This window comes from Vulpes lagopus, chromosome 23, assembly GCF_018345385.1.
Source record: "Vulpes lagopus strain Blue_001 chromosome 23, ASM1834538v1, whole genome shotgun sequence".
NCBI lineage: Eukaryota > Metazoa > Chordata > Mammalia > Carnivora > Canidae > Vulpes > Vulpes lagopus.
Genome location: NC_054846.1, coordinates 12,296,827 through 12,313,791, shown reverse-complemented (window position 1 = coordinate 12,313,791; position 16,965 = coordinate 12,296,827). Strand labels below are relative to the sequence as shown.

General features: G+C 38.8%; 1 protein-coding gene across 1 annotated transcript in view; it reads right to left on the bottom strand.

Moving 5' to 3' along the window:
• The window catches only part of DCHS2 (dachsous cadherin-related 2), a 228,275-nt gene that overhangs the window by 17,685 nt on the left and 193,625 nt on the right, over positions 1-16,965 (bottom strand). The window contains exons 14-16 of the mRNA XM_041737820.1: positions 15,900-16,013; positions 5,876-6,087; positions 2,255-2,406 (exon numbers count right to left, since the gene is read on the bottom strand). Of these exons, the coding sequence (XP_041593754.1) occupies positions 2,255-2,406; positions 5,876-6,087; positions 15,900-16,013 (478 nt within the window). The remainder of the gene's footprint in view (positions 1-2,254; positions 2,407-5,875; positions 6,088-15,899; positions 16,014-16,965) is intronic.

Sequence of the window (16,965 nt, the reverse complement as noted above, 5' to 3'; positions counted from 1 at the left end):
AAGCCGTAGACAAGGGAAAAGTGATCCTATATTTCCTGTTACTTTAAATATCAGGGAAAGCACTAAGGGGGAAGAGAAGCCACATGGGGGTGGATACAGGGGAAAGCATGAACAGGCAGGAGGTTTAAAATACTTCCTTGCTTTGGTGATAGTAGAGACTGTGTATGTGTGTGTGTCCGTGTGTCCGTGTGTCTGTGTGTGGTTGTCTCTGTACCTCTCTGTGGCCCTGTGTGTATAGTTCAAATTCTCTCAGTTCTCCAGGCCTTGAGTTAAATTCTTCATGGTGAATTGGAGAGGGGCACTTTTAAATATTGGGACCAATTTAGACGTTGGGAACATTGAAACAATGACGCAAATAGGAAAAAGCTTAAAGGAGTCTGATTTAATTGCTAATTAGGCCCCATTGAGTAAGAAGAACATAAGGACAGAAGGTCATTACAATCCGGAAGTGCTTAGTTTCTGGAACACAGCAGATCTTCAGTAAGCTCTGAATTTGTCATCACTCAGGTGGCATGGGGCTGAGACCTAACCTACAGTCATCTACAGAGCAAGAAAATCAGCTTTATGCGTAAAATGACTGTAGAGACAAGGTAGCAGAGACGGGTTGTAACATAGTTATACAGCCGGTTTTAATACATTTATACAATAAGCATCATAACAATTGATTACATTAAAATATTACCGAAAAGAATCCTACTAGTTAATACAGGGTAAGGCCTTAAACTTTGCAAATGCTTTTGAAGTCATATTTTGAAATATATTAAACAAAAAGAACTAAACAATCAAATTTTTAGAGCCGGGAAGGTTTTCAGAGGTTAATGAATTCAACCCGTCCTGTAACAGATCCCACTGTAATCAGCTCAGCCACATGCATCTACTGCACTTTCTTCATTAAACATGAAAGCAGTCTGGCCTAGGAGAACACTGGCACTCCGGGCTTTCACATGCCTGTTTTTCCTCTGTGTAGAAGGTCTGCTCCGTAGCTTGTACAGTGGAAACAGTGGGAGTCAAAATCAGGACACTTGGACTCGAGCCTCTGTTTGATCACTAGATGGTTCTGTGGCCCTGAGCAAGCCACCACATATCAGCTGTCTTATCAGCGAATGAAAAAATGACTAACTTGGCTTCTTTGGGGGCGACTGTAAGGATGAAAGGAAACACTATGTGCAAGGCCTTTTGGAAGACCATACAAAAATATGATATGAATATATTAAAATGCACAATGAGAAAGCCAAGCCTTTGACATGTTTCCCCTGTGACCACTTCTCCAGAGACAGACAAGGTTAAGGTTCTTATATTTTCTTCCTGAAGTCATCCAAGTCTATGGGTGCGCCTTGACTCAAATCGGCCTGCAGAGTAAGTTCTGGAGTGCAGCTGGTTATTTCCCCCACTTCCCCATATAACCTAGAGCTCTCTCCTCAGTGGCACTCACAGAGAAACCACCTTCTCTTGTCAAATGGTGGTATTCCGTGGGAGGCTGGGCTGCCGTGTTTGCGGCAATCCCCGTTCCTGAACATTTTTGGTTCCTTAGAGTCCTCCTTTTTCTTTTATAGACTGTGATGCCATAAATATATCTGTATATATCGCTAGATTTTTGTAGCACTGACTTTTTAAAATAACTAGATGAACTATGAGACCATTATTCTCTCTTTTATAGAATTTGCATAATTTTGTACACTTTGAACTGTAGACAAAAAATGTATTTAATGTTGAATGTGTGCTTAATCAGATCATTTCCATCAGAACCCAGTACTGCAACAAGGACCTGACGACAGGGTTGTACTTTTGTCCACACACAGTTGTGGACAAAAGAATTAAAAAAAGAATTAATTAAGAAGAATTAATTAAATAAAGAATTAAAAAAAGGAATGTCACTGAGTCTTCACTATTTTTTTGTCTTCACTATTTTTTAAAACAATAACAACAAAAAGTAGCAGAGTGCTCTATCATTTAGTAGGCATTTCACAAATACTGTCTTTTCTAATGTCTCTCATTTAGTACTTAGTAGCATAAAAAAATTCATAAAAGCTAAGAACTACAAGGGACCCTAAGGTACTTCTCATCTAATCACCTTTTCCAAAGAGCAAATACTTTGTGAGATTCCTTCAGTATATTGAAAGGGTGATCATAGGTTGGATCAAAGGAAAACACATTTTATAACTAAGCTTACATGAGAGGAAGGCATGGCCGAAGCAACACATTTGTCAGAAACAAGCCGAATAAACAAGCAAACGGATCGGAATCTGGGACCGACCTGTAGGAGCTGGTGAGCTCGTAATCTAGAATCACATTTGCTGTGATCACACCGCTCAGTGCGTCAATGTGGAATGCTTCCCCTTGGTTGCCAGAGAGAATGGAATATTCGGTGAGGCCATTCATCCCACTGTCCAGGTCCACAGCAAAAACCTGTGAGGAAGCAGCTCTTCTATTAGATAAGGGTTCAATCTACAAGGCGAGTTAAGACTGTTTTTCAGACAAATGCATGATGAAAGAATCACAAATTGTCAAACACTTCAAAAACAATGACCAAAGGAATGGCAACAAATGGCTGAAGCTTACGTTTATGACATAGTAGGTAACGGGTGGGAAAAGTACTCTGCAGGCTCATTCAAAGGACTTTCAAACAACTTTCAGTAGGAGTAGCACGTGTTTTGAACTACAGATTTAAGCAAGATGCAAAAATACAGGGATACCTCAGAGATATTGCAGGTTCAGTTCCAGACCACCCAAATCCAAAAATATCATAATAAAGCAAGTCAAATGAATTTCTTTGTTTCCCAGTGCATATAAAAGTTGTGTTTACACTATACTGTAGTCTATTAAGTGTGCAACGGCCTAACATTCTTTTTTTAAAAAATATTTTATTTATTTATTCTTGAGAAAAAGAGAGAGAGAGAGACAGAGACACAGACAGACAAAGGGAGAAGCAGGCCCCATGCATGGAGCCCGACGTGGGACTCGATCCCGGGACTCCAGGATGACGCCCTGGGAGGAAGGCAGGCGCTAAACCGCTGAGCCACCAGGGCTGCCTTGGCCTAACATTCTATCTAAAAAAGCAATGTACATACCTTAATTTAAAAATACTTGATTACTAAAAAATGCTAACCATCATCTGAGCTTTCAGTGAGTAGTAATCTTTTTGCTGATGGAGGATCTTGCCTTGACGTTGATGGCTGCTGACTGACCAGGGTGGTGGCTGCTGAAGGTTGGGGTGGCTGTGGCAATTTTTTAAGGTAAGACAACAATGAAGTTTGCCACATTGATTAACTGTTCCTTTCATGAATGATTTCTCTGTAGCATGTGATGCTGTTTGGAATCATTTTACTCACAGTAGAACTTCTTGCAAAATTGGAGCCAGTCCTCTCACACCCTGCTGTTGCTGCTTTATCAACTAAGTTTATGGAATATTTTAAATCCTTTGCTGTTATTTCAACAAGTTTCACCAGGTATAGATTCCATCTCAAGAAACCACTGATCACCATCACCGTAACAAATACAGTAATAATGAAAAAGTGTGAATACCGCAGGAATTACCAAACTGTGACACAGACACAAAGGGGGCAAATGCTGTTGGAAAAAAATGGTGCCTATTGACTTCCTTGATGCTGGGTTGCCACAGACCTTCAGTTTGTAAAAAAAAAAAAAAAAAAAGTGATATCTGTGAAGAGCAATTAAGTGAGGTAGTGTACTTGAAAAAAAATCTAATTTGCTTGAATAGAAGATTTCCAACTACATTTAGATCCATTCCAGTACCAGAAAAGGAAAGAAATCTCTGCATAGTGAATGGGGGTCTTTAATTTGTTGCTTTTCCTGCTTCAAGTTTTGCCTGTAAAACGGGCCACATGTGGATTTTTTTTATATCTTATTGAAAGTCTCATTTTAGAAGGATTTTTTTTTTTTTTAAATTTTTATTTATTTATGATAGTCATACAGAGAGAGAGAGAGAGAGGCAGAGACACAGGCAGAGGGAGAAGCAGGCTCCATGCACCGTGAGCCCGATGTGGGATTCGATCCCGGGTCTCCAGGATCGCGCCCTGGGCCAAAGGCAGGCGCCAAACCGCTGCGCCACCCAGGGATCCCCCTAGAAGGATTTTTAATTAATGAAACAACCTAGATTTCATGCTAACAAATTTAGATCCTGATCAGTATATTATCAAAGTAGTGTTGAGGATGAGATAGAAGTTTTGCATCATTCTCCATGGAGGTCTGTTATTTAGTCTCCATTACATTTTAATCAAAAACTAATTCTATTAGTGATTGCAAGACCTTGTTTTGGAATAAGCTGATGGACTAATTACAATTCCTTTCTATTTCTTTTTATCCTCAGTGTCCCTCAGCCTTGGCCTGACCTCATGTTCCCATCGTGGCCTCAAACTCCCTCCACTCTCAATCTGTCCTTCATGCTGTTGCCAGATCTCAGGGGCTTCTGGAACATGCTGGTGACTGAAGCGATTAGGGTGCTGTCATACAAAATAAGTCTGCAAAAAGAGTGGAGGACATCCTGGGTATCCGGGACTGTGGTGGGGCACAGAGCCAAGACTCTGACACTGCTGAGACTCTGCTGGTCTTTTCAGCCCCAACAGAAGGGGAACTTGCGCATCTGGAACTGGACTGGAAGGCAAACGAAGGTGTCTCTCCATATGCAAGTAGAGGTAGCCACACAGTAAAGCATTGGGGTAGATCTTGTCCAGAAAGTGTCCTAACATGTCATCTAGCTACCGGACCCCATCTACCCAGAGAGAGAGGGGAGTAATCATCACTAGGTTTTGGACCACAGCAGGGGGGTTACAGAGGCCAGAGGGAATGCCTGGGTGTGGTGCCAACTTTGCCAGGAAGGGGTCTTATACCGATTTCCTGTGCGGATTCCCAAGAGGTTGTGCATTTCCTGAGGCCCAGGTTCTTGAACACAAAACGACAATTCCACTGTGAGGGTATTTTAGATCTATCCTACACAGGATAGAACTGGGTACTAGTCCAGAAGCTGGGAGAGAGGCCATGAAGGGTCAGTGGGTCTTAGAGCCTGCACAAGACAGCCTTAGGGACAGGCTCTCTTTTTCATAGCTTAAGCCTTTTTTCTGAGATGGGGTTAGGCCTGGAAACAGCAGATCTGTGTCTTTCACATGAAGTGTCTGCAAATTTCGAACCCAGGGAGCTCTCCCATGTGTTCGCGCCTCCGTCCATGCTCGTCTGGCTGCAGTTCCATCTGGCAAATGCCGGCTCACCCTTGAAGGCCAAGTGCAAATATCATTCTTCTGTGAAGTCGTATGCTTTTCCTCCAGGAAGAGTCTGTATCTCCTATTTTCTCTCATGACATTAAATAGACACTTCTATTTAACATTAATAGTATGCATTTAGGGGCACATGAGTGGCTCAGTGGTTGAGTGTCTGCCTTCGGCTCAGGGCATGATCCCAGGGTCCTGGAATTGAGTCCCGCATTGGGCTGCCTGTGGGGAGCCTGCTTCTCCCTCTGTCTATGTCTCTGCCTCTCTTTGTGTGTCTCTCACGAATAAATAAAATCTTAAAAAAATAATATGCATTTAAATTATCTGTTTGCTTTGTTGACTTCCCCCACTAAAGTCTACACGTGGTATGAAGAGCCAATTTTTATGCCCCTGTAGATTCCATGCTGGACAAAGTGTTGGACAAAGTCCCAAGAGAAAGTGGGTGAGCACTGGCCATGGGATGGAGAGAGGAAGACTGAACTCAGAAATTGCAAACTTCCTGTAGCTTAAGGTTTTGTCCAGTCCATCTAACATTTCACGTGCCCTTGGAAGCATTTAATTTATGTCCTAGAAAAAGGCTTTGGATATTTTGATGTACACTCATGATAATTCACACACACACACACACACACACACACAAACATTTCTGTTACCTGTATGATGTGAGCATTGTAGACCTGGCCTTCAGACACTGACACTTGGTAAATGCTTTGCTCAAAGCATGGTAAGTTATCATTCACATCTTGTATCACGACTGCTACTTTGCTGTAGGCTTTCTGCCCCCTACTTTCCGCTAAAACGATGAGTTGTACTTCATTTCTGACTTCAAAATCAAGAAACTTGGGTTCTTTCACAGTGAGTTCTCCTATTTTTATTTCGAGGGAGAAAAAATAAAAGAAAATGATGTCGTACTCATTATTTAAAAAGTTCCAAATCACCTCTGACTCACATGCTCACATGCTCACCTGTTCCTAAAAGTCTCCCGCTGGATGGCTGCCCTTCCCTCCCAACTGGGGTCATTATGAAAAAAGTTTAGAATGTGGGTTTTTTTGCAAGGTTCAAACACATAGGAGGGTAAGAAACTATGAAATAGCTGAAACGTGGGAGCTGTCTCTTAAATCTCCCTTCTCTCTCCATAGCTAATCCATTGCCATGTCTGCTAAGCCTAGCCTTCAAGCATCTCTTGAATCCATCCTTCACTACCACTGCTGCTGCCCTCCTCCGAGCCACTGGCATTTCCCACCTTCTTCCCTGCATGAAGGGTCCCATGGCATCACTCATCGGGTCCCCCTACTAATTCAGTTACCATTCTGAACTGAATAATAAAAACAGAAGTGTCATTGTCCCACATAAACCCGTTCCATGGCTTTCCCTGGTGATGATGACAAAGTTCAGCATTTTTAACCTCCATAGGATGGACATGCCTGAGCCTCTCCTGCCTCAGGAGTCTCATTCCTGCCATTCCCCACTTCACTCTCTCTGTTGTGCAGAATGCTTAGAACACTCATAGATGTTCTTCTGTTCTTCAAATGCTCATTTCAGAGTCACCACGCATGCTTTTTCATCTGCCTTCCATGGTCCCTACTGCTGTGGTTCCTCAGAGATCTTTCCAGACCAGCCAGCCCCATCCTGTCACTATGGTCATTCCATAACAGACTCTCATGGACCACTTGCATGTACTGTGCTCACCTATTTCAGATTGGTTATTCCTCTTGGTTTAGAAGCTTACAAGGTGAGGATGGGTGCCTATCTCTTACACCAACTGTCATAGTGTCCCAGTGCCTAGCTCAGGGTCTGGCCTATAGAAGGCATCCATTAATACATGTTATAACCTCATATACAAGGTATAAACGGGTTAGGGAAACTGATTCTTGGGGTTTATGCCTTGTAGAAGTTTCTCCTCCAAATTAATAAAATTCCTCCCCTGATATAATTTTCTTCTCTACTTCCTGTTCTGTTTTTTTTCCTCCCTTTTACTGTCAAATTTCTTACTGAATTTATTACTATTATTTTGTTATCATAATTTATTTAGCTCTCACTGTCAGAAATTCCATTGAATAGAAATTCATTAAATGAACATTGATGGGGAATTTGAGATACCTGAAACCAAGTATAAATCCTGGCCCTAGCTGCTTAGCATAGGTTAATTACCTGGCTTCCCCACCATGTTTGTGACTCAGGATAAGTTATTCAAGTTCTATGGAGCTGAGCATCCTCTCCTGTAAAAATGGGATATTAATAACGACTTTGTAGAGTTGTGGGAGAAGCAATAAAGTGCATATTTAGTATGTGCTATATCATGTTCTGGTGTAGGAACATGATAGAGATTCCAGTGTCCTGTTCATGTTTCTCATCCTGTCCATCATCAGGGATAGCTTTAATATCTGTAAAAACTCTGAATTTAGAAAGATAACATTTAATAGCCATGGACTAATCAAAGTTTAATATTCAGGTGAAAGAACCTGTACTGTTTCTGAAAATATGGCCTGGAAGTCACAGTTTCTATCGTTCTTTTAAAGATTTTATTTATTTATTCACGAGAGACACACAAAGTCAGACACAGGCAGAGGGAGAAGCAGGCTCCCTGCGAGGAGCCTGATGCAGGACTCAATCCCAGGACCCCAGAATCACTGCCTGAGTTGAAGGCAGATGCTCAACCACTGAGCCACCCAGGTGCCCCCAGTTCTTACTGTTCTATCTGAACCAGTTTCCTTAGACAACCAACCTAATCCAAGAAAATGTCAGGCTCTTACATACTTACCAGGATGTTAATGGGAATCATGCCCTGCCCTAGTGTTCTAACTTCAGTATTTGAGTGTTTTCCGGGGATTTTTTTTATAGCTTCTATTCTGTTATTAAGAAAAACTAAGTATATTGTATAGTGAAAAACTCACTATACAACAAAATTTAAAATTCCATAAACTCACTTTCACTTATTATCATCATTTATCAATTCAGAAAACCAAATTACTCGTATGAGCCACCGTCTGATGTTACCAACATCCCTGGCAAAAAAAGTTAGTGTAGATATGACTATTGGCAGCTGGAAAAATCACTAAGGTGCATTTTGATGAGCTGGTAATGAAACAAGCTGGTTTTCTGAAACCTCTGGGAAACAGGGATAAGCCGGCACCCCCAAATGACAGAGGAATCCCAGTTTAGGGTAGTTCCAAAGCTCTCATCCAGCATTCCATCTCCACTGAACAGAGCATTCAGCTTGGCTATCATGTTCTGTTACTATTAGCAAAAGAAAAATAAAATAGAAACGCAAAACTAAATTGCCAGTGTCACTTAGTAGAAAGTGTGCCAATTATAGCACAGATCAAAGTAGATTTTTTAATAAAAGGCTTGTGTTTCAGCTTTGATAATTGGAATTTTGTGCTTGGAATGGATCTGCAGTTCTAATGCTTTCCTTGCTTGGTTTTTATTTTTGGCATAATAATTGGCATATGCTGAGAAAGTTGTGTAAGTAGGAAAGACAATAACCCGTCTGTGAGATGACTCAAGGCTGGCACACCTACTAGACCCACATTTGCCTTGGATGCTCTATGCATATTTTTCTCAGAGATAGCAAAGATTTACTGTCACTAGTGATAGGCAAGAACTACTGGGCTCTCAGTGTGGGCAGAAGTCCACGTTTTCCTTCCAGTATAAGTCTCATAGATACCAACTGCGTGTTCATTCGTATGTGTTCATATGCCAGCTCTATAATAACTTGAGAATGAAATTGTAGTAATTTTCTTTCTGATATATGTACACATATAGCTTTTGCCCAAGTTATAAAATACACATCAAAATGTGATTAAGATCCTTCAGATGATAAACGTTTGGTAGCATAATCAGGTTACGTCAATCCATTACGAACTGTGCACATGCATACGAATATATCCAAAGCAGAATGTGATAAATATGTATGTTATCCAAAAGCTTTTAAACTATCTCCTGCTAAAACTACATCCTTGAAACATTGCAAAGTTTGATCATTTTTGTTGTCAACCTGGCAAATCATGGAATGAATACTACTATTTGTTATTTATATGTACGATGTTAGTAAAACCCCCAAATTCTTGCTGGTTTAGACAGTGAATAGTAGATGTTTTTAAGTTAATGTGACAAGGAGTGTGAATACAAAAGTGAACATGTGGTTTGTGAGTATGGGATGGGGCAAATGCTGGCACAAATGGACAGAGAACACGGAACTCATTAGAGATCCTTATCATAACCTATTAAATCAGTAACTAATAAAATGGTTTTCTCACATTTTTGCCCTTAAGAAGAGTAACCATAACCTTAGAGATATTTACTGGTTTATCATACACACCAGTTTTCTATTTTAACTGGTAGATGGCTAAAAAATACATATATTCATAAAACCTATGTTAGTTACCTTCACACATAAGTTTGAAGATTATGTGACAAAGGTGACATGAAAGATTAATACCATAATTAAAGGTTTTTAATAAAGTTTCTTGACAGCAGAATGGAACACCTCATAACAAATACAACCAAAATGCTTGATAAATTGTGTGTGAGTGTGTGTATGATAAAATGGGTTGTTGAGTTGGTATACGAGTAAGGAATCTTTGGATTCCAGTTACTAAAAAACAATGAAAACAATAATCCAGGACAGTAATCAAACACTAAGAGACCATTTTTGTTCCAAGGGTCCCTAACACAACCATCTTCCTTGAAATTCATCTCTGACAGCTGCACAGAGTATAAGAAACAAGAGAAGAAGCTTGAACCAACAAAAGGTGAAGAGTCCAATCAGAAAACCAGAATAAAGTATAAACCCAAAGGCTCCAAGTGAGTGATCAATATTTTAAAAACAAAAACAAATTCAAAATGGATGCACAGAACCTTCCTCTTTTTGGTCTTGCTGTTGGTTGGAAGGGAGAAAAAGTCTCCGCTGTGAATTCATTAACTTAAGCCTGAATTTATGGAAGCCACACTATCACAGCTATATGTCTTTAAAACCCTCAAAAATTACATTTAAGCTAGGCTTTGCTTGATGATCTACCCAGGAGATTTGATTTGCTGAAGGAAAGCAACTCCTCTCTAAAGGGCATGAATTCACTCCAGTCTTCAAAGAACCCTCAGAGAGAAAGTTTTAAGGACAATGAGCAGCCCATAGTTAACAAGCTCGAAAATCAGAGAGAAACAAGGCACCATGAATGAGAGCTAGCAAATCTAGAGAAAGCTGAATAAATCTTCAAAGACTTAAAATGCTGGATTATTGGACACAGGATGTGTGATTATTGCATATGTTTATATATAAAAGAAGCTTAGAAACATGAGCAAGGAATAAGAGATTACTTTTTTTACAGACTTCTTGTTATGGAATGAATAAACCATGGAGATAAAAGGTACAACATAGGGATTATAGTTAATGATACAATAATTGTATTGTACGGCGATAGATGGTAGCTACACTTGTGATGAGCATTGTATAAGGTATAAAGTTGTCAAATTACTATGTTGTACCTGAAATTAATATAACATTGTATGTCAACTATGCTTCAATTTAAAAGAAAAAGATGATTTTTTTTTACAAGACCAGGAATTGTTGATCAAAAATCCAAGAGAATCTCTGGAAATAAAAAATATAGCTCCTTAGACTGAAGAGAAAGGGACAAGGAAAAGAAAAGTATGCAAAAGAGATATAGGAGAGAGTGGCTCAATACTTATCTAACTAGAGTTCCAAAAAAAAAAAAAGATACAAACAAATGATATTTACATCAACAGCTGACTTCTTAATGCAATTATTGGAAACCAGAAAGCAGTGGGATAATATCTTAAATGCGATGAGAGAAAAAAAATTGTTAACTTAGAATTCTAACACTAGCAAATATACCTTTTAAAAATAACTAAACAAAGACATTTATAGACAATCAAAACCTGAAAAAATTTACTATGATAGACCCTCACTACAGGATTTTCTTTAGCCAGAAATAAAATGACACCAGAAGAATTCTTTGATGTAAGAAAGAACAGTTAGCAAAGAAGCACAGAAATCTATTTAAAAATATTAATAATGTCTCATTTGAAAGAACTATAATTGTGGCCCACAAAAGCTTGTATGTTGAAAAAGGGATATGTGGAGATAAAGATTCTAAATCTCTTGTATTATTCAGGAGCAGGATATATTTTTAAAGATTTTATTTATTTATTCATGAAAGACAGAGAGAGAGAGAGAGAGAGAGAGGGGCAGAGACACAGGCAGAAGGAGAAGCAGACTCCACACAGGGAGCCCGATGTGGGACTTGATCCCGGGACTGCAGGATCATGCCCTGGGTGGAAGGCAGGTGCTTAACTGCTGGGCCACCCGGGCGTCCCTCAGGAGCAAGATATTGATTAATGTTAGTGTTTAATTATGTATGTTAAAGTATCTAGGCTTACCATTAAAGGAAGATAAATAGCTATATGATTCCAACAAACACAGGAGAAAATGGTCATTTTCAGGTAATGATTGTTTATGTTAAATGCTCAGGAAAATATTAGAATCAATAGGAGTTTATAGCTTTGCTAGATACAGAAACAAAATATGAAATCCAATTTCAAGTATACCTAATAGCACTGTCAGAAAAAGCATTTTTTTCATTTACTTTAGCATGAAAAACTATAAAGGATATAGACTAAATTTAATGAAAACCATGTAAGCCTACTATAAAAAAATTAAAACTTCATTAAAATATATTTAAGGAAAAAATGGATGATTTTCCATATCATCCTGAATTAGAAAACAATACTACAAAGATACAGGTTTTCTCCAAACTGATATTTGGAATTAACATAATTCCAACAAAGACTTCTAGCAACCTAAATGTCTGTTGATGGATAAATGTACAAAGAAAGTGTAGTGTATACATAAAATGGCATATTAGTCTCAACAAAGAGAATCCCACCATACATGATAATATGGCTGAACCATGGCAACATTATGTTGAGTGGAATAAGGCAGTCACAGAAAGATAAATAATGCATGATTCAACTTATATGATGTATCTAAAATAGTCAAACTCCTAGAGACAGGGAGTAGAATGTTGGTTGCCAGGACCATGGCAGAGGGGTAATGGGAGGTGCTGTTTAGTGGATGTGAAATTTCGGTTATGCAAGATGCATAAGTTCTAGAACTGGGCTGGACAACACTGTGTCTATAGTTAGCAATACTGTATTGTACACACTTAAAATTTTGCTAAGAGAGGAGATCTCATGTTAAATGTTCTTACCACAGTTAAAAAGAAAAGTTTTGGTAGATGATTATTAGTTGCAATGCACAGCTATACAGGCTTTGGGAGGAGGATACTTGGGCCTGATAACTTACTTGATTCTAGATTGAGGCAATGCAATTGTTTGCGACATTTTCTTTGTTAGTTTGAGTGAGGCATGCACATCGAATGTGCATGCCATGCGTACCTAGGTTTCATGCATGAAAGGTGCGGATAGCTCTACATCACCCCAAAGACTTATGAATAAATCTCCTTTCCTTGGGGAGAAAAAAAATCCCAATAGGATTGTGTGTGTGTGTGTGTGCGTGTGCACGTATGTAGGTATGTATGTGTGTGCATGTGTGTGCACATGTGCTTGTGAAAACTTGGCAAGTGGATACAATGACTCATATTAGAGCAAAGGGTCAATAACAGAATATACTCATGAAGATCATGAGAAGGGGGCTGCTTTCTTGGTATAAAGACTATTTCTAAAGTCTATGTGATTAAGGGAGTAAGGTGTTGGCGTGTGGATAGACAGATGAGTGCAAAGGAATTAAAGAGCCTGTAGACAGGATGGAAACAATATATAATGAGGGTATTTCAGGTCACAGGGGAAGGTTATTGCCACTGGAGTCACTGATAATTCTCTTGGAGAAGAAGAAGAAGAAGAAGAAGAAGAAGAAGAAGAAGAAGAAGAAGAAGAAGAAGAAAAAGAGAAAGAAGAAGGAGGAGGAGGAGGAGGAGGAGAGGAGGAGAAGGAGGAGGAGGAGGACGACGACGAGGAGGACGAGGAAAAGAAAGAAAAGAAAAAAGCAAAGGAAAGTTATTCCTACCTCATGCAAAACAGGAAAATAAATTCTAGGTGCACTACAGATGTACACGTGAAACAGGAAAACTATTAAAAATTTTAAAAGACAATGTAACAATATTTCCATGATCTCAGGGTAGTGAAGAGCTTCTTCACTTACAAAACGGGAAAATTATAAAGTAAAAGACTGATTAATTCTAACTCATCAAAATAAAAATGTACCAGTGAGAGAGTGAAAGACAAGTCACAAACTATAAAAAATATTCGCAATGAAAAAACAGAAAGGATAAGTTCTAATAACATATATGAAACATCCATACACCTCAGAAAGAGAAACACAAACAACCCAGTAGAAAAATAGACAAAGTGTATCAGCATGCATTTCATACGGGAGAAAACAAGAATGGCCAAAACACTATGAAAAAAATGCTCACATTTATTAGTAATAAAGAACTATGAATTTCAACCGCAGTGAGATACTGTTTCACACCCACCAGATTGGCAATAGAAAGTAGGACGCAAACAACCGTGATAGCTCTCATTCAGTGCTGATGGAATGTAAAGTGGGACAAACCACTTCATAAAACAATTTGGCACTATCTATAATGCTGAACATATGCATCCTCTGATATATATGCCCAGCCTAGACTCTGGGGCCTACAGAACTCCTCACATATGCACCAGAAGACACGTATGAGGTTGTTCCTAACAGCCCTTGCTATTATATCCCAGACAGGAAATCCTCACTGTCCATCAACAGTGGAATGGATAAATCAGTTGTGACATAGACTTAAAACAGAAGGCCATAAAGAAATGAAAACGCAGGAGACCCATCTGCACACATTAACATGAAGAATTCTCATTTTGAATACAAAGAATTGAATCCCAATAAAATGAATCCATTTAAATGAAATTCAAAAATAAACAAAATTAAACACTTTTATTATACTGAAATGCATTTAAGTCACAAGGGAATGATTATCCCTGAAAAGGGGACATTAGTCAGCCTGGAGCAGTGGACAGAAAGGAAGCAATTGGAAAAGGACTCAAAGGGGGCACTGATGATAATGGTTGTGTCCTAGGCACCAGGTACATACCATTCTTTGCTACTCCTCTTTAAAAGTGTGTACTTTAAAGTGTGCTTATGCACTACAAACTACAGTCAAAATGTGGAGCAAAAGAATTGAGTCACAGACAAGAGGACATTAGCATGATTCTATCATAATGTTTATAGCAAGCAAAAACAAAATAACTCATCCTTTAGAGATTCAAACACAGTCTGGAAACTATCATGAACACAAGGCAATGATCAATACCAAATTCAGATTACTGGTTATGGATTGCCTTGGGTAAGAGAAGAGAGATGTGACAGGGGAGGGACACACGCAGGACTTCCTGAGGTTCTAGTAATGTCTCATCTCTGGAGATGGATGGCAAGTACATGTCCTCGAAACAGTTTTCTCTGTGTTAGCATATCATCTTGTAGCCGTTTCACAATAAACTTGTGAAATAAATTTCAACATAAATAAATACTCAATTGAAAAGTAAAGAGTTTTCTGTGGAAGATCCCTTTGGACTAACTCTATTTTACCTGAATTTTAATGAGAGATTCCAGAAGAAATAAGGCCAAGTCTGGGCTGTGTTCAAGGGTGAGGTGGCAGAGGGGTGTGGGTAGTCTGGGAAATTGCACAAACTCTGCTACTCTCCTTCTTCCTAAATGTTCTAATCTCAGCTCCTTTCCCAGGACCTCAGACACCTGGACTGCTAGGGGCCTAAGTCTTGAGGGTGTTCACAAATGTCCCGCTTGTCCCGCCATAACCAAATGATGGGGTGAAAAGATGAAGAGCTACCTGGCTACCTCAGAAATGTTGCTGACCAAAGACGGTGCGGACCAAAAAGTCGTAACACTACCAGGATGAGAAGGCATTTGCTTGAGAAACTATCCCCTCTCAATTCTTCCCATGTGCCTGTAGTACAGATTAAATAAGGCAGTTGTATGGTAATATAGAGATTATTAAAAACATTCTTCTTGAGGTTTGACAATGGAGCAGTAGATATGTATCTACTACATAGTTGTTAGTCAAAAAAGTATGTTTCAAATAATCAATTGGTATTCATTTAAAACACAATAATGGTCTTATTAAAGTTAAATTTAATACATGCTGTATTTGGAAGTAATTTCTTTACCACCACACAGAAACCTTTCCAGCTGTCCTTTTTTTGTTGCATTGTTGACATTCAGTGGCGAATTAGAAGAATCTCATGATGAAAATGCCCTCCAGCTAGACGTGTGTGGTTACTTTCAATTCAAACTCAATATTGATGGTCTTCCTACTATATCTCCCATTTTCCCAAATAGATGAATAAATTATAAGTGGAGACCAATTTATCTTCAAAAATTCAAAGGGTAGGCTAGGTACTGCCTAATTTGGAAATGTGAAGAACAGGATTCTTTAGTACCTGCAAACAAAAAGTAGTCTTGATTTCCCATGATTTCTCATCAGCTACCATAAAAAATTGTTTCTTATTTGCCTTTCAAATGAGGTACTTCTCAGTTTTCTACCTTTCAAATTATGAGTTTCTTTTGCAGAAGTATTTCTTACTAGTAACATTAAATGTAGCAGAAAATGAAGCTATTACAGGAGAGAGAAGGATCACCTGAGTTGGAGCACAGGGAAAAAACCCCATCTTCATTTCCACTAAAAATGGAATATTTAATGTCGTCTTGTATTGGGTCAGGAGCAACAGCTTTTACAGTCACAATAGAAGTACCTGTAAAAAAATTAGGTAAAAAGAGAAAGAACTTTAGGAAAAGAAAATTACAGGCAAAAACAAGAGCAAACATTGGGTATTTATTATTTCCTTACTACATTTTCATTTGTTCATTCAGTGAACAGTCATTGAGTGTCTTCAGTAAGCCAGATCCCATGCTAGGTGCTAGAGAGAGAGTGACAAACAAGTTGGGAAAGATCTCTACCTGATGGTGATTATTAACTAAAAGAAGGAGGCAGACAAGAAACCATTAGACAAATACATAATCAGAGTAGATTTCAGATGTGCCAAGTACCTGGGAAGAAAAAAAAACAAGGTCACGTGATAGGAAACACTTTTTTTTTTTTTTATGTGTAGGAGAAAGACATATAACATTTCAAGGTACAGAGAACAGACTGATGACCAGCATGAAAGAAGAATTAGCAAGCACTAATAGAAGCAACGAGACAATCGGTGCGATGAGAACTGAGATTTCACTGGAAGGTTCTCAAGAATCCATTCGGGCTCTAGGTTAGCACTTTGTGGTCTTCGTGTGTAATATCTCATGCCTTTTGCTATTCACCCCCTGAAAAATCACTGATTTACTTTCTATTACTTTGTTTTGCCTCTAAAATTTTATACACATAAAAATTATATAGCTCCTCTTTTGAAAAGCATTATTTTTTTTAGGAATCAAGCATGTTATTCTGTGTATTAAGAGCTCACTCCATTTCTATTGTAGAGTGTGTTCTACTGAATGGACATACCATCATGTGTTGATCCATTTTTCCACATATGGACATTTGGATTATTTTCAGTTTGGGGCTATTATGAACAAAGCTGCTATGAACATCCAGGTATCAATGTTTGTGTGGACACATCTTTTCATTCTTCATGGGTTAACACCTATAGTGAATGTTTACTCATGTTTAACTTTACAAAAAACTGTCAAACTGTTTTCCAAAATGGTGCT